Below are 18895 nucleotides of genomic sequence, written 5' to 3' on the forward strand. Positions count from 1 at the left end.
ATCTTAAATCACCATGTGTAATACCACCTGAAGTAGAGTTCTAAGAAAGTGTCACTTGGAATTGACAGGTGAATCAACACATTTTAGCAGAAAGAATCTGCAACTATAAGCCAAGAGAGTCCTTTTTCCTATTCAGGCTCTGTCACTGAATATTAGCCATTTCACCCGTCAGACCTAGTTTGACATCTATAACATGAGGAGACAAAACCAGAAGAATCTTCCAATTTTCAAAATCCTTAATTTTACGAATTATTAATATGGCTTGATAACTGATACAGAAGTAAAAACGCATTTCTAATCACAAATTTCCAAGTCTGAGGATTATTAAATTCTAAAACCAAGAGCAGACACAGAAATTAAACAACATACCTGCATGTGTAACCGCCAATAACTGACAGTCCAGGGATTCAGAATTTTCAATCACTGCTATTTGAACAATTGGCTTAAAAACAGAACGATCTATGGTCCTACAAGAAAGGAAAAAAACTAGTCTAATATGCTAAAATAAGACTAACTTCTTGGGAAATTAACACAGCAGCAGCAAGAGCAGGCAAACCCCCTGAATATGAGTTTACATTGTTAGACATTACCCTGTTTTCAAAGATCATAAAAGAAGGCTAACTCCATTGGGTAAATGGTTAATGAGGAAGAAGGTGTTCTCAGAGCATCAAATTATCATTGTAAAGATTACCGCTAATTAAAAAGAAGGAAAAATGAAACTTTATAATGGAGAAATCTGGTAAATAGCACCTTAACCAAGTATTCAATAGTGGAAAACCTGGTGGTTATGTGCCTACTGATGTAACGCTGCAAGGAGTAATTCTGGTAAAACCAAACCAAAACCTCAATCTAATGATAATGGAAAAAGGACAAATTCAGAAATTGGGATATTCCACAAATAAGACTCTTGCCCCTCCCCACCAAATGTGAATATTTAGGGGAAAAAGAAAGACAGTGAGACATCTATTCTATATTAATGAGACAAATGACCAATTTAATTCATGGGCTCTGACTGAATCTGGGGAAAAATGGAAAGAAAAACAGCTATGAAAGATTTTTGGGACTGTTAAGTAATGTTAATATGAACTATATAATTAGAAGATAATACTACAAAATTATTAATTTTTTTAGGTGTCGAATTGGTATTGTGCTTATGTAAGAGACTTAGGACATGAAAGTTGAAGGATTTAAGGGTGAAAGTCATGATGTCTGCAACTTACTTTCAAATAGCTCATAAGAACGAAAGTGAGCAAATAAGGGAAAACAGTAACAACTGTTGAATTTGGATAATTTGATAGGGTATTACCAGTTTTTACCATGCTGCTCTTCTAGTTTTTCTGTAGATTTGAAAACGTTTCCAAAAAAAAAGTAAAGGTGGAGAAGAAAAAGGAAACCCTTTGTTTAAGATTGTCTGCCTTGATAATTTTTTTGTCACTGAAAAGCAAAGAAAGCACTGAATTTTTGCTAGGATAGGTGAATGCAGCAATGACCCAAGCACATAGAAAACCGAAGCTGAAAATTTGAGGCCTTTGTTATGTGAAAAGAATTTCTGCAGCTGAGCTAAATTAGTTGTGATATACATAAATCACAGTGTACAGTGTCTGAAAAGTTGGCTTGTAACTTGGGTACTAGTACTTCTCTAGGACTCAGACTTCAGACAAATCTTAACATCCTTTAGTTTCAGTTTCGTCAAGAATACAATGTGAACAATAAAACTGTGAAGTTCTGTATTCCCAAACTGCCCTGTGTCAATTATCACACCAACTAAACTTATACTACACAGGCCTGTTAAAAGGTTGGAGCGGTGATCCCAGGGTCCTGGGATCGAGCCCTGCATAGAGTCTGCTTCTCTCACTCACTCTCACTTGTTCTTTCTCTCAAATAAATAAATAAATAACATAACATAAATAAAAGGTTGGAGTGGGTACTAGTGGGGAACTTTGAGACCTGTAGCTTCCTAATGACAACTCCTGTAATTGCCTACATAGACCACCTAAAGCTTAACACATTCCAAGGAAAAATCAAGCTGTACTTTACATTGTAAAAAAAACCAGTCTGCCTTATGTTTCAAACCATCCAACATTAGAATTAAAGGAAGAGTCTTTCTCTAGGAGCTGTTTCAAACATAACCTCCAGTGTCATCTTCAACATTCCTTACCTTTTAGAGATATTTTGAAGAGGAAATAATTTTAGTATGCCGCACATATATAGCATAATGATATGCCTTGTACAAATGAAATGCCTGACAATTACCTAGCAATGTTTCCAGCAGCAGAAACAATAGAATTCTGTGAAACTGAGGCAACTCTGCTCATTCCTTGTCCATCTTGGCCCAAATCATATACCTGTGAATAAAAAATTGTACCCACTTAAACATAACTATAGCCCATACGCATTTTACAAAATAAACTTTTAGAAGACTCTTCCTTTTTAGGGATCCTTTAATTTAGACACTTCACACAGATATGGAAACATCAGAGATTTGAAATTTCATAAAAAAGAAGCCCTAAGAAGTAGTTTGGGATGTATTTTTAAAAAGCACACAGCTCACAGGAAAAGGCTAAGAGTAACTGAATCTCTTCCTTAAAAACAGGGATGTTCTTACTCCCCTTAAATAGTAGTGTATTAATACTTGCCTGTATTACTCCTTTCTCAGACCGTGTATATAAAATGTTTCTAGAATTATCAACTGCAATTTGAACAATAGGATCTAAAAAGAAGACAAAGGAAAAAAACCTCTAAAGATTAACGAATTAAACAGAGTAGCCATTTATAACAAATTTAAATTGCTGAATTAGAACTTTGCATTCAGGGGCTTTCTCTTGCTTTGCAGGTAAGTCCCATGATATTTGCATGAGGACAAAGGCAAGAAGCATTTAAATCAGACAATGTATGAAAAAAGCAGACATCAAATACTGTGACTAGATGAAGAGCCTCACAAATAAATTACTCTGTCTTCTTAATGAATTTTAAGCCAAATCAAAACCAAGTTCTAGATTATTTCTTCATTCAACAAACATTTAATGAATGTCTACTATATGCTAGAAACACAGGAAATAATTATACTCAGTGCATTCCTTCAAGAAAATTGTGTGCGGGTGCCTGGGTGGCTGAGTCGGTTGAGCATCTGACTCTTGATTTCGGCTCAGGCCACGATCTCGGGGTCATGGGATTGAGCCCAGTGTTGGGCTCCATGCTCAACACGGAGTCTGCTTATCCCTCTCCCTTTGCTCCTCCCTGTTCCTCCCACTGTTCATGCTCTCCCTCTCAAATAAATAAAATGAAAAAAAAAAAAAAAAAAAAAAGAAACCTTATGACTATATAACAACTGTTATTTATTTAGTAAGACAAACTTTCAGTTAAGAATGAGAATTTCTGAAGAAAATGTTAAGTCAACAATCTTAAAAAATTTTGTTTGCCAAATTTATTGTTTTCTACTTACCATCTTCTGAGAATGTGAATTGTAGCAATGAAGGAACAAGGAAAGAAAGTGCGCTCTTTGAGTGGTTTATTTTCCTACATCTTTGGCTAAACCAACCTGCTTCTGCCTTAAAAGAAAAATTGAAAGAAGCAAGACTTGTAAATGTAGACACATTTGTCATAGCAACTAACCATATAACCACATGTACAAAAATCCTCAAATCTTAGTGAAGTACTAATAATTGTAAATAATGTGAGACATACTATTTGGAATAAGTACTGAGTTTAATCCTTTAATAATAGAAAAGGTAGTTAGCCATAATCAAATCATAGCTCTCAATGAAATCAGCTATTTCAAAACCTCATAGTGCTATGTTAATAAACTCATATTTTAATTATCTTAAAAACTCTTTTATTTGAAAGTAGTAAAGCAAATAATAAGTGCAGTCTGTAAGAGTCCAAAGTACATAGGATAGGGGTACTTGTATCATCTCTTCCCATTTTGGCTAAAAAGAAATCTTTTTCTTTTTTTTAAGATTTTATTTATTTATTTGACAGAGAGAGACACAGCGAGAGAGGGAACACAAGCAGGGGGAGTGGGAGAGGGAGAAGCAGGCTTCCCGCTGAGCAGGGAGCCTGATGCAGGGCTCAGTCCCAGGACCCAGGGATCATGACCTGAGCCGAAGGCAGATGCTTAACGACTGAGCCACCCAGGCGCCCCTAAAAAGAAATCTTAATAGCAGCCGTCGCCACCATAATCTACAGTTTACCTCTCAATGTCTGACTTTTGCCATACAAAACCTTTGGGGTGGGGTGGGGCGGGAGCGCGGATAATGAACAAAGCCAAGAGAAACTAGGTAAGAAAGAGGTACAATGTAATATAAAAAACACAGCTGACCAGGGTTGTAATCCTAGCTCTGCCACTAATTAGTCATGTGACTCTGAGAATATTACTTTATCAGTTTCCTAACATTTACCTTATGAAAAAAAGCCAATAATACAGTAGGAAAAGACATAAAAAGACATTTCACAGTAAACATACATGACCAATAAATACATGAAAAGATCCTCCCTCAGCGAGTAATAAAAAAAATTTCCTTCTATCAGATTGGTCAAAATTAGTAAGTGTGATAATACTACCATCAGTGAGGGGTGGTGGGATATATTCATAGAAGCCTGCTAAGTGGGGTGCCTGGGTGGCTCAGTTGGTTAAGCGACTGCCTTCAGCTCAGGTCATGATCCCAGGATCCTGGGATCAAGCCCCACATCTGGCTTCTTGCTCAGTGGGGAGCCTGCTTCTCCCTCTCCCTCTCCCTGCTACTCTACCTGCTTGTGCTCTCTCCCTGTCAAATAAATGAATAAAAAATTCTTAAAAAGGAAGGCTGCTAAGAGTCTAAAAAACTCTCAGGGGGCAATATGAAAATATTACAATTTTAAATGCATATGCTCCATAACCCAACCATAGGAATTCTAAGTCTCTACACAAAAAAATATCTACACATGTACACAAGGAGACCTGCAAAAGAACACTTATTATACCATTATTTATGAATAGGAAAACTGAAAACATAGAAGTCCATCAAGAAAGGAATTATTAAGTGAATAATGTACATCCATTTTATAGACAACTGTACAGCAATCACAAAACATAACACAGTTAAGTGAAAAGCCAATTATGTAACAAAACATAAGCAATAATCTAAGGAAAAACATACAAAAGTACATCACGTATTTGTATACGTGTATACATATAAATACACACATATAGAAATTTATAGATACTTATCAATGTATCATGTCCTAAAAAGACATACTCAGAACTGGATTTTACTTCTGGAGAGAGGACTGGGTTTTGTAGGCATGGTGTAGTCATGCAAGACTATATACGGTTTTAACTGTATGTCTGAATACTTTTCATAAGAATATATTAATGTGCTTATATAATTAGAAAACAAAAGTAAAATCTATCCCTACTTTATCCAGGGGGAGGAAAAAAATGTTTATAAATGCCAGACTTACTTGGTATGCTACTTCATATAAACAGCCATCTTTTCCAGCCAAGAAAATTCTCCCATTATCAGTGGAAGTTATTGTTAAAAGGTAAGTATTATCAGTGGGAAGAGAATATAAAGGATCTGGAAGCAACTGCATTCCACCACACATACTGTCATTAAGAACCCCAGAACCTATTTTTTTTAAAGAAAGAATATGAATCAGCTTATTAGTGTTTTTGAAGTTTGAAATAATCACTACGTTATCTTCAGAATTGGTATTTTTACTGAATTCTTATTGACACACCTAAAAGCTTCTATAACATATACTTTTAAATTACTATAAAAAATCTGATACAGTTTATTCAAGTTAAATAGAACCTACAATATGTATATATACACAATATATGTTTTATATACATAACACTGTAAAACATCAATCAACAAACTATCCCAAATTACTAGATTTGGGGAAAGAACCCAAGGATTTGATAGTAATAATCATTAATTTCAGTCACTGAAATTCAACACTATTTCACCCAAAACAGACTGCCAGAATGCAAAAGAAACCATTGAATGTACTAGTAATAAATTCAGGTCTTCTTATGTTAAAGGAAAGAATAATGTATATTTCAGTGTTCCATATGTTAAAACAGCCATTCAAAAAACCAGAAACAAAGAAATTGAAAGCATTATAGAAAAACTCACTAGTGTCAATTATTTCTCTTCTACTACCCTTTTATATTGTACACTTAAGGAATGCACATTAATATGATAAGCATATTCAAAATACTTGCTTGATGGAGCTACTAACCTGAAAGTTATCATACCTATAGGGAAATATTATTTTCCTATGAACAAATAGTCTGGAAAGTTAACTTAGTGGGGAAAAAAAAAAAAAGCTTTTAATTATATAAATTGGCTAACATATTTTTATTTTAAAAATACCACATGTGGTTTGCCATACCTGTTTGTAAATTAGCATAGCTAAGTCCAAGAATCACTATATCCACAGGGGTTGCCAAAACCAGGAGGTGTCGTACATGAGGTTGAAAGATGCCTAAGATAAAGCAGACGTGGGTTAGGGATTATTCCAAAAAACATCCACTTCCACTATTTAAGCATTGATAGACTAATGGTTTTACCATTAAAATGAACTAGTGATAAAACAGTATATGAAGGACGTGTCTGGCTGGTTCAGCTGGTAGAGCATGCGACTCTCAATCTTGGGGTCATGAGTTCAAGCCCCACGTTGGGCGTGGAGTCTACTTAAAAAAAAAAATTAAATAGTATATGAAAAGTCTGAACTCAATTTAATTTTACTACCTATGAATATTTAAGTAAGTAGATAGTAATAAAAAAGAACCATCTTAGAAAAGAAACACCTTCAGTATTTAATACCAATTAAAATCAGCATTACATTATAAAATAGTTTATTAAAATATAAAGCCTTCTATTTGTATACTTAACGCCCACAGCAGCATAATTCACAGTACCCAAAAGGTGGAAGCAACCCAACTGTCCACCAACGGATGCATGAATAAACAAAATGTGGTGTGTGTGTGTGTGTATACATACACATATATGTATACATACATAGAAATATTATCCAGCCTTAAAAAAGAAGAAAATTCTGACAATACTACAACAAGAATGAATCTTAAGAACATTATTAAGTGAGGGGCGCCTGGGTGGCTCAGTCGGTCGAGCATCCGACTCTTGATTTCGGTTCAGGTCATGATCTCAGGGTGGTAAGGTCAAGTCCCACACTGAGCTCAGCACTCAGTCTGGAGTCTACTTGAGATGCTCTCTCTCCCTCTTCCCCCCGATTCGTGCTCTTGCACTCTCTCTCTGAAAATAAGCAAATAAAATCTTAAAAAAAAATCATAACTGAAACAAACCAGTCACAAAGAGGTAAATATAATTCCATTTGTATCAGGTACCTGGAGAAGTCAAATTCATAGAAACAGAAATGAGTTTATGCTAAATGAGATTCCCAGATGAATTTATATATCAAAACCAGATAATTTATAGTTTCAGAGGGGACATTACCAAGTACACATTTTTTTTTTTGTTAATTCATGCTAAGGTACTGTTTATTTATTTGTTTAACATTAAAAGGTGTGCAGTGACATGAGATTCTATGTATAATTATCATTGTCATGTTACAATATCCAAAAATAGTGTCTTACTGACAGTAATAAAAGAAAATATATCTTATGTCACAATTATGGACATATCTTCATCATTTATTCAAGTATTTCGCAACAGGAGATGGTAGAAATGGAACCCATCTCCCTTCAGAATGCAACAAGGTTAAATGACTGACATTTCTCACTTTTGTCAGCTCTCACATCTTATCATAAAACACATCTTATTAGCACTTTTTAGAAATTAACGTAAGTTGTTTAGGTCTTTGGAACAGTTCAAAGTTTCACTGCTTTTGAATGAAAAAGTTTTAAAGTTTTGAACAAGTTTTGAAAGAAATAGTTTAATACTTGTGCACAAATATGAACACTTAGGATCCTTTGCTAACATCTGTTTTTGCTTATTTTTTTAAAAAGATTTTATTTGAGAGAGAGAACAAGAAAGAGAGAGAGAACACAAGTAGGGGCACAGGCAGAGGGAGAAGCAGACTCCCTGCTGAGCAGGGAGGCTGATGCGGGACTCCATCCCAGGACCCTGGGATCATGACCTGAGCCTAAGGCAGACATTTAACTGACTGAGCCACCCAGGCGCCCCTGTTTTTGCTGTTTTGATAAAAAAAACTCAGCAGAACCATAACCCATTGCATTTTAGAAAGGCATGCTTTGGCACCAAAAACTTGGCCAATGCTACTTTCAACTTCTAAGGCAACTTCATGATGCCTTTTCAAGAGATGCTGGTTCAGAAATAGGAAAATACTAAGTTCTTCTCTTCTACTGAAAAGTCCACTGACTTTCCAGAACTGACTGACTGAACTTGAGGTAGGAGGTTTACTGTATTAGACAAGGAAAGACCATTCCAAGAATAACTTCCAGGAAGGAGTTTACACATGATTTGACTTTGATGGCAGCCCTACTTGGTCATACAGATGAGGTAAAATGACTCATAATCACTAATTACTCATAATCACTATAATGAATAATGTCCCAAAGCCATAAGCTCTTTCAGCTACATTACCACCCTGGAAGATGCAAATGAAGCTAGACAAGCACGTGAATCTTTTAATACATGGAAAATGCTTCCCTGAACTCAGAAAAGTGTGATTAAGTCTTGTCAATTTCTCTGTGGACAAAAACCTGCAAATGCTAGAAAACAATGAAGAACTCTTATGTTTTATTCAAGCAACCATAAAATTGAAACATGTATTCATACTCTTCTTGCCAATAAAGCAAACTCTTGCCAAAAAGCTTGAGTTAGAAAACAATGACTTTAAGAATATTTTCTTACAATAGGCAAAGTGAGATACGAACTTTGTTATAACGCTTTATGTTCGAGAGTCAGAATTTTCAGTGCTTATGGATAGCAAAGTCAGAGTTGTTTCATAATCAGGGTGGCTCATTCGGTTAAGTGTCTGACTCTTGATATTGACTCAAGTCACGACCTCACGGTGAGATCCAGCCCCAGAGTCCAGCTCTTTACCAGGCATGGAGCCTGCTTAGGATTTTCTCCCCCTTAGCCCCTCCGCCCCCCACTTGCACACTCTCTCTCAAAAAAACAAAAAACAAAAAACAAAAACAATTGTTTCACTATCAAAGATCACACCTTTGTTGTCATATGAAAGACTTGCCATAATTTTAATTTTGCACTGAAGTTTATATTTGAGTAGAACAAAATTTTACTATTTATTTTAGATGGACAATTTATATTTATTAAAATACAGAGCAGGGAGAGCCCTCCACTGTTATTATGAATAAGCTTTTAGATAGTAACTTTTTTAAAAAAAAGATTTATTTATTCATTTTGAGAGAAAGAGAGAGAGAGCATGTGCGTGAGCGCACATGAGCAAGCAGAGGGCAGGGGCAGAGGCAGAGGGAGAGGGAGAGTCTTAAGCACACTCTGCACTGAGTGTGGAGCCCCACGCAGGGCTCAATCTCACAACCCTGAGGTCACGACCGGAGCTGAAACCAAGAGTTGGATGCCTAACGGACTGTGCCACCCAGGCGCACCTATGAATAAACTTTTAAATGTAGATAAAAGAGATACATACCTCAGGGTGAAGAATACCTTGAGGTTCTATTTTAAGGAAATAAGTTTCCAATGTAATCACATAAACAGTGTATAAGACTGCATGTTTGTACCATGTGAATTATCATTTCAAACAGCTGCGAACTCAAAAAATTTTATTTAGGCCTTACAAACAATTTTGTCTACTATTTCCCATTGTAGGAAGATTTCTCATACATCCAAAAAATGTATGTTAAATTTAAATCAATCTATTATTTTGTCATTAGCTTTTATAAAAAAATCTGGCACAATGAAGTTGAAACTGTTAAACAATACTTGCCACTTCTTTAAGAGTTATTCTGAACTCTTTTCATTTCTATGGGCTATCAAGACTAAAAAAACGCAGAGACAAAAATGGTTTTTACATTAAATTCAGTAACTGATGAAAATGTATAATGCAAAAAAAAAAAGATGTATAATGCAAAAAACTTCAGGTAAATAAATCAACAATGAGTAACAAAAAATAAGCAAAACAAAATTCAAAAATTATAGTTTAACAATTTTATTTATTAAAAAGTATTTTTTTTAAGTAAGCTCTATACCTAACGTGGGGCTTGAACTCATGATCCTGAGATCAAGAGTCACATGCTCTACCAACTGAGCCAGCCAGGTGCACCAGTGTAACAATTTAAAGACAGATTCACTTCTACCATAAAGTGAATAAACTATTAAATATTCCTAATCACTTTACATATTTCTAATTAGAATTCAGACCAAACTTCAATAAAAATTTCAACTATGTTAAAATGTGCTGTTATTCAGTCCTATGCATATACATATGTAAATTAATCATTACATTTTTATTTCTTACCAGCTTTTGGTTTCACAAGTCCCACAGCAAGAATAGTCTCACTAAGTCCATCAAAATAGGCAAGGTCTCCTCTGCCAATAGTTAAAGAAAAACATGTTATACATATGAAGAAAATAGTTTTATCTAAAATGTTCTTTAAGACTACAGAACGTAATGAAAAATAAACCAGCAAAGAAAAGTGTTTCAATTCCAAGATCCAGGCACACAGGCCTGTCTAAGGCTAATAAGCATAAACCAGGAAAACAGGGAATGCTGCTCCCCATCCCAAACTTCCCCCCAACCAGGTTGCAAGGTAACAGCAATTCTACTGCTGGGGCAAGACCCCCTCAGAAAAACAGGGAAAGTATAAGGCTGAGAGTGGAAGGGAAACATTGAGAAAAAATCTCCGGCATCCCAACCTGTATCCTAAGTATAAAGTAATTCTACAGGATGAAACCTGTGGTCCACTGAGGATAACCACAGCAATGACAAAACCAAACTCAGCTCAACTCCTGACTTGAAAAAAGTCAACTTTCCCCATTATAAACGCCTACCTGCTAGGCCCATTTCTAAGGATAAATACTATTTACTGCAGTATCCACTGTCCTACACATGATATCTAGCTTTCAGAAAACACATGAGACAAAAAAAACACAGGAAAAAAAAGCCTGTCAAGAAACAAAGCAATCAACAGAAATGGACTCAGCTATGAGCTCGATGTCTTAACTACAGACAGAAAGTTTTAAATAAATATGATTAATATAGTATGGGTGCTAATGGAAAAGGTGGATGACATAAATAAACAGATAAGGAACTTCAGCAGAGAGGTGAAAATTACAAGAAATAAGCAAGTGAAAATATTAGAAATAAAAAGCACAGCATAGAGAAAGAACATCTTCTAAGAACTTTTTAAGTAGACTTGACATAGCTAACGAAGGAATTGGTGATCCTGAAGTTGGGTCAATAGAAACTGTCCAAATTGAAACAAAAAGAAAAAAAAAGAAAAGAATGGAGAAACAAAAATAGAACAGAGCATCCAAAACCTGTTGAAGAACATCAAACAATCTAACAAAAGTATAAAAATCTCAGAAGAGGGAAAGAATGGGACAGGACAAATATTTGAAGGTAATCACTGAAAAACTTCCAAAAATAATGAAAGATCAAGAAAATCAGAAAATGCCAGGCAGAATAAATACCAAGAAAAAAATATATGATCCGGACTTTGAAGAAAACTTCTGGTTGTCCTGAAAAGGACCAAGCAAACAGGAAGAAAACACCTCAATGGCCACTTAGGTAAGCCAGGTTTCCCGCTTTTTTCCATATTGTGATAACTGGCACAGCCTCCAGAAACTAAGACCAATACTGGGGAAGTTAGGGGTTACAGAACAATAAATGGGACAAGATTATGCGCCTATTATCCAGGTGGAATTAGGATTTATAATAGAAAGCTAATGGAATAATTGAAAGGAAGCCCAAGGCTTTTGCAGTATTGAACTTGTGAACGAAATAAAGATTTATACCCAGGACTTGTGCCTTGATTTTTTTTTCAATAAGCACATTGTTCAGATGATTTTTCTTTAAATGAGTTCTAGTTTTAACACAGTAAGGTTGGACTGTATGTTCCATGTAGACAGAGACTATATTTACCACATTCAATGCTGTTCCTAGCACAAAACAATGTCTGATACATGATAAACTCAATATTTTATTATGATGGATATATTAGATGTTAATGGAAATATAGAAATTTTCATTAAAGGGAAAACCCTTAAGGAAATTATCCTTACATTTATCTATTATGCAGTTTTTTGGCATTTGGTTTTCTTAAATACATTCATGCCTAAATGAAGAGGTTTTATTCCTTAGTATCAAAATGACCATGTTACAATAATACAACAAACTAAAGTTCAAGATATATGAAGAACAATCACAAGCACACATCACTGCTATTAGGACTATATAACAGTTCAATCATAACTAGCTATAAAAAGTTCTAATCGAAAAAAATCAGTGAACAAAAATGGTTTCATTTAAGCTACAAGTTCAAGTTGTCATTTAGTGTCACTTCAACTCAATGATACAGTGTATGTGTGTGTGTGTGTTCCTAACAGGTGTCTTAATTACCCAAGGAAAGAGTAACAACTACATGGGCCTTCTTCTCATTAACCCACTTAACCACCTAAAGATATTATGACAGAGAACTGGTAATATGCCAAAATTTATCTCCAGAAAGCCAGGTGAGATTACCAGATCAATAAACTTTATTTTAGCAAGAATATCTTGGACCTTCACTCAGACTGTTACATACATTCAAATTACACATAGATCAAGCTCACAGACCAACAAAACTGTTTAGTCACTTCAGTAAGTTAAGAGACTCCCAACGCATAGAAATGCATCAAAAACAGAGATCCTTAAAAATGTCAAACGATCTCTCAAAAAACTGATAGGCTATCTTATTGGGAGGTAAGAGCTTGGCAACTAGACCCCTGCTACTCAGAGTGGTACTCAGACTGGCAGCATCACTGGGAGTTTGTACAAATGCGGACTCTTGAGGCTCACTCAGAACTACTATAACAGAATCCACATTTTAACCCCCAACCCAGGTGATTGGTATGCATACTGAGAAGCAATGATTCAGATGTTAGATGAATGAAAGACAAACCATGCAGCTTCTGATGAGTAGAACATCAGCTGCAGTTAAGATAATCTAAATTCTAACCATGCTACAGCAAACCAGCATTAAATACATACCCGTCTTCATAGTTCCACATGAATATGTCACTGTCAATTGTGAGCCAAGCTCTGCTGATAGGAGGGAACACACCCATCATGCAGTTACACTGCATATCTGAAGTAGTGTGGATTAAGGCAAAAAGATTTCAATCTTATCTTTCCTAAATTTGTTTTGAAAGATTTTGGTTTAAAATTTATGATTAAGGGGTGCCTGGGTGGCTCAGTCATTAAGCATCTGCTTTGGCTCGGGTTGTGATCCCAGGGTCCCAGGATCGAGCCCAGAGGCAGGCCCCCTGCTCAGCGGGGAGCCTGCTTCTCCCTCTCCCACTCCCCCTGCTTGGGTTCCCTCTCTCGCTCTCTCTCTCTCTGTTAAAAAATAAATAAAATCTTAAAAAAAAAAAAAACTTTAAAATTTATGATTAAAAAATCATGACCTAACCACTCTTTAATAGAAAGAGCAAATAAAATATCTTGATTTCTAATAAATTTAATGAAAGATATAGCTATGACAGAAATAAACCTGTAATTTATAATTTCTAAATAATGCTGACTACTTGAAATGCATTCTAAAGGACAAATGTAATGTTTTTACCATTACTAACTTAAAAAAAAATACGGATTATGAGTAACACCATTAAATTTTGACATGAAAAAACTTACTGGACCAGTTTCTCCAACTGTATAAGAGCAAGACTGATTTAAAAAAAACAAACACACGGTATGCTAAAGTCATAGCTTGACTATTTGCAAGCTTCTTATAAATAGTATGATTGAGGGGCGCCTGGGTGGCTCAGTCGTTAAGTGTCTGCCTTTGGCTCAGGTCACGATCCCAGGGTCCTGGGATCGAGCCCCACATCGGGCTCTCTGCTCGGCAGGAAGCCTGCTTCTCCCTCTCCCACTCCCCCTGCTTGTGTTCCCTCTCTTGCTGTGTCTCTCTGTCAAACAAATAAAATCTTTAAAAAAATAATAATAGTCTGGTTGAAAAACAAATAATTATGTAATTATAAGACAAGGAAACAATTATCAAATAATTTCCTTTGCAAAGATAAAAGAAGAATATTAAGAAACTAAGCAAGGGGGACGCCTGGGTGGCTCAGTTGGTTGAGCACCTGTTTTCAGCTCAGGTCATGATCCCAGAGTCCAGGGATCGAGTCCCACGTCAGGCTCCTTGCTCAGTGGGGAGCCAGCTTCTCCCTCTGTCTGCAGCTCCCCCTGCTTGTGCACTCGTGCGCATGTGCTCTCTCAAATAAATAAAATCTTTAAAAAAAAAAAAGAAAAGAAAAAGAAAAAAGAAACTAAGCAAGAGTAGAATATGGGATAAGGTACGTTTTATATTTAATAACACTATTTCACAAAGTCTCAGAGAAACAGTGAAAATTTTAGAGAAAATATTAAATTCTACTAGTTTTTCTACATACAAGTATTCCTCAATTTTCCATTTCCTTTATTTTTCTGTCAGACTGTAATGAAATTTGAAAAGCTTTTACTTTAAATAGATTAATATACTTTTAAAAATCTCATTAAATATTAATACAGCATCTTAATGTCTAAATTATGAGGGCTATAGATTGATAAAAAAGCTTCCTAGCAAATTTAACTATAAATCTAATGCCTTTATAGGATATGCCACACTTTAAAAAAATTAAGACAAAATCTTTCTTTTTAGAGGGTAAGAAAACTCCTCTAGTAACTCAGTCTATGAAGATGCCATTAGTGTTCCATTCTTACTGTGATCCTTAGAAATGCCATCACTTACAGACTTTAATTCTAAGATAGCAATAAGTGCAAAACCATACCAAAAACTTTTGGGGAGGGGGGAAAAAAGAAGTACCTGGCAGTTTGTTTTTAAACAGTTTTAGAACAACACCCCAGTTTTAAAAATGTTAAAATATGAGAAAAAATAAAAATGAAAATCACGGGTCTTCCAGCTAAAATATGGTAGTAAAAGCTTCCTTGTATAGCATTTAACTGGAAAGTACTACTTTGCAAGAATATCATTCAAAAATGCAGAATTCCTTGTAAACAATTCACTCTCTTCAGTGTCCCAGATTAATTAAAATGTGATTCAATCTTCAACATTCAATGTTATATGAAATTTTCTAGGCACATGGCAAACCACCCACATACTTAAAATATTTTTTAAATAAAACTCTTAAATGAACTGATATACACACACCAATTAAACACAAAGCAAGAGTTATAATAAGAATAGCAATTTTAAAAAATTTTAAGGAGTTAAAAAACAAGGTAACAGGATACGTCCAAACTGTTCAACAAGTTCAGGTGGGAGAGGAACTCTTCGGATGGAACTCATCTCTGGAAGGTTGGGTACTGACAGCAAACCAGGTCCTTGTAGAGGATAATCCATATCTGACATGCCAGAAACAGTGGGATTATCTGCAAGTAATAAAACAAAGCATTTATTAAAATAATAATGTTTTGGGCATCAATTAGGCATATTGAAGCACTGCAAGCTAAAAAAAAATTGTGCATCTGGTGGTTGTAAAAGGTACAGAGAAAGAATAAAATAGTTCTGACCCAATACAAAGGAGGCCTGAGAAAATCCAGTGTTAAGGTGGGGGCAATTACAGGTTTCAGCACTAAACACAAGGTTATCTTTCACAAAGATTCCATTAGAAAGGAAATACTTAGTTCAATAATTTAGGTTTTTTTCCTATTATTTTACTAATCTGAAATGGGCAAATATTTATAAAACCACTTTGTGATTGTCAGATAAAACAATTATGAACAAAATACTGATTGGGGAAAAAACAGATTTCTTTTCCCACTTAAATATTAATAGATTAAAACAATCTATGCATTTTTCTGTTAGACCACCCCCAAGACCAATAAGATAAATACAAATAATACCACATAAGCAACATTTTACTGGGGGAAACCACAGACTGCTCTATAAAGTGTTCTCATTTGGCAACCCTTCTCTTGCCCTAAGACACAGTCACCTAAGGACAGGAGTGCGCTGCTCTATTCAGCCTCTCCTTTCTATGTCTTGAACAGGGAGGTGTTCTTTAGATCTGACTGATGACCTGTTTATCCCAGGCACCTTTCCAGGCTCTCTTTAAGTACAAAGATGTTGGGGAAAACTGACATATAAAAGAAATTCTAAATGTATTAGGGAAATTTAAAATATACAACTAGAGAGAAAAATGCAATCAATTCCTATGTACTGATTGATTACCCAGTTTCAACAATTACTAATAACATGCCTGATCATGTTTCATTTATATCCCTAGCTATTTCTTCCCTAATGGATTTTTTGAAGCAAATCCCAGACATCCCATTTAATCTTAAAACATAATTTTAATGGGATATTGCACGGGGCGCCTGGGTGGCTCAGTCGTTGAGCATCTGCCTTCGGCTCAGGTCATGATCCGAGGGTCCTGGGATCGAGCCCCGCATCGGGCTCCTTGCTCCGCGGGAAGCCTGCTTCTCCCTCTCCCACTCCCTTTGCTTTTGTTCCCTCTCTCACTGTGTCTCTCTCTGTCAATAAATAAATAAAATCTTTTTTTTTTTTAAAAAGGATATTGCACATGTTAAATGACAGTGGGAACACAAAGGATGGAATTAATAATTCCAGTAAGAATGTGAATGGTTAGGGTTTTAGAGGGGAGGGGGGGTGGGGGGGGTTATCCCGGTGATGGGTATTAAGGAGGGCACATATTGAATGGAGCACTGGGTGTTATATGCAAACAATGAATCATGAAACACTACATCAAAAACTAATGATGTAATGTATGATGACTAACATAACGTAATTAAAAAAAAAAAAAAAAGAACGTGACTAGTTAAGAAAGCCCTCACAAAGGAAGTGATATTCAAACGAGTCTGGAAGAATGTCAGGCAAAGAAGAAAGAACAGTCCAGAAGTGATGAAGTAAATGATGATGTAAAATAGAATCCCAAAGAAAGAGCTTCTTATGGAAAACATGTTAAATTCAGTGTGACTGGAACAAAGAGTTTGAGAATAGGCTGGAAGAAGGGGAGGAGATTAGGTTGAAGAGGTTGGTGTAAAGGTGGATAGAATCGATTTGAATCAGATTAAGAGAGGACAAGAATGTATGGACTCTTTTTATGTCTTGCTTTTCAAACCTAAGGAGGTCAAAGGGAGTAATGCTGTTCGAGATAAGAGTTACTAATAGGCCACTCAGTTCTTTTTTTTTTTTTTTTGACAGGGAGAGACAGCCAGAGAGAGAACACAAGCAGGGTAAGTGGGAGAGAGAGAAGCAGGCCTCCCACCGAGCAGGGAGCCCGATGCGGGGCTCGATCCCAGGACCCTGGGATCATGACCTGAGCCGAAGGCAGACGCTTAACGACTGAGCCACCCAGGCGCCCCGGCCACTCAGTTCTTATAAGCACTGGTTAAGTAGCTGTCAGGAACAAATACTACATGTGTTTTATTTCCATCTTTTCTCTGACTACAAGTCTACTCAATGACTTTTATAAATCGCCACCAAGTGTCGTTTAGGTTCACATTGCACAGATTATCCTTGTTACTTTATCTTGGTTACTGTTTACCAAAAACCTTGTCTCTTACACTTTTTTTCTCCAATATAGGTCTCACAAAGGGAATTACTTATGTAATTACATGCCTTGAGGAACCTGGTCATAATTTAAAACCATTAAACAAAGTTTTTTCCCATCACCTCTCTTTTGTGGGCCCATACACTGCCTTACCCTCCCTGTTCATCATCACAGCTAATATCCCTGCTCTCTTCCTTTATTCCACTGGTAGTTCTTCTCAACTACCTATGTATTACAGGGCTTTGTATTACACTAACTCTACACATAATAAAGACTATCTTTGAGAGAAGATGGTTAAATTTCCAAATTAACTTCGTTTGCCCGTCTGTTTTAGTCTAATGTTAATGAGGAATGAAGAAGAATGAGACCTGGATCAGGTGATCCTACTCAACTGGCCTTAGCGATGAACACTCGGAGGCAGTGAGCAGCTCATTAAGTTTGGGGTCTTTGCTTCAAATGGGGGATTGCTCGTCACTCCTACCCTCTCAAATATCGGCAGTGAAGTGAGGACAGGAAAATAAACGGAAAATAGGCTCTTTTTCGCTCTTTAAAATGTAGCACAGCTAAATCTCAAATGTCTTCGCTGGGCCCACCCTGGGGATAAGGACCTAGTTAGGAAGTCAGGCGAGAGTCCTTTCGGCTGAGAAAGCAGTCACCAAATGGGCACTGATCACTCACTTGGGGCAGACACCATGAGAAGCTCGGAAAGGTCCGGGTACATGCGGTCTTCTTGCAACTGACGGTCGATGAGCCGCCCTGCATTTTCCAGAGCTTCCTGCAAAGCTGAGGCCGACGTGGAGGCCGGCATCGCCGTGCCCAGTAAAGAAGACGGCATGTCGAGACTCGGAGACACCAGCGTCTGGAAAAAGTAAAAAACCAAGGAGAAAAGAGAGAAAAACCCAACACCCTAGCTCAGACCCACAGCTTACAGCGCGCGCGCCAAACGAGCGCCTCGGCGCCTGTACATGACGCACTTCCGGTTCATCTGGAGGGGAATTTGAAGGCTGCGTTTTGAAGCTGAAGAGAGGAAGCTGTGGAGGGGGCTGGACGTTAGGGGGCGGAGCGAGTGAGCCGAGGCACTTTCCCGGGCGTAGGCTGGATGCTTGAGGGTGGGGGAGGGGAAAATCCGTGGAGGTTATCTAGGGAATGGAGGAAAGAAGGGGAAAGGACCGGGGAAGGAGAGGGCCGGGAGGGGTGGGGAGGTGGAA

General features: G+C 36.7%; 1 protein-coding gene across 2 annotated transcripts in view; it reads right to left on the reverse strand.

Annotated features, from left to right (window-relative positions):
• NUP155 (nucleoporin 155) overlaps positions 1 to 18649 on the reverse strand; it is a 63783-nt gene extending 45134 nt beyond the window's left edge. Inside the window, exons 1-10 of one of the 2 annotated variants that reach the window (XM_032415290.1) lie at positions 18366 to 18649; positions 15406 to 15543; positions 13165 to 13261; positions 10432 to 10502; positions 6379 to 6471; positions 5440 to 5606; positions 3443 to 3548; positions 2637 to 2710; positions 2254 to 2345; positions 370 to 467 (exon numbers count right to left, since the gene is read on the reverse strand). In XM_032415290.1, coding sequence (XP_032271181.1) covers positions 370 to 467; positions 2254 to 2345; positions 2637 to 2710; positions 3443 to 3548; positions 5440 to 5606; positions 6379 to 6471; positions 10432 to 10502; positions 13165 to 13261; positions 15406 to 15543; positions 18366 to 18522 — 1093 coding nt within the window. In that variant the 5' untranslated portion in view covers positions 18523 to 18649. The remainder of the gene's footprint in view (positions 1 to 369; positions 468 to 2253; positions 2346 to 2636; positions 2711 to 3442; positions 3549 to 5439; positions 5607 to 6378; positions 6472 to 10431; positions 10503 to 13164; positions 13262 to 15405; positions 15544 to 18365) is intronic. The other variant, XM_032415291.1, reaches the window with a different exon arrangement.
• Between the last annotated feature and the right edge of the window lie 246 nt (positions 18650 to 18895).

This window comes from Phoca vitulina, unplaced genomic scaffold, assembly GCF_004348235.1.
Source record: "Phoca vitulina isolate PV1807 unplaced genomic scaffold, GSC_HSeal_1.0 scaffold17, whole genome shotgun sequence".
Taxonomy (NCBI): Eukaryota; Metazoa; Chordata; class Mammalia; order Carnivora; family Phocidae; genus Phoca; species Phoca vitulina.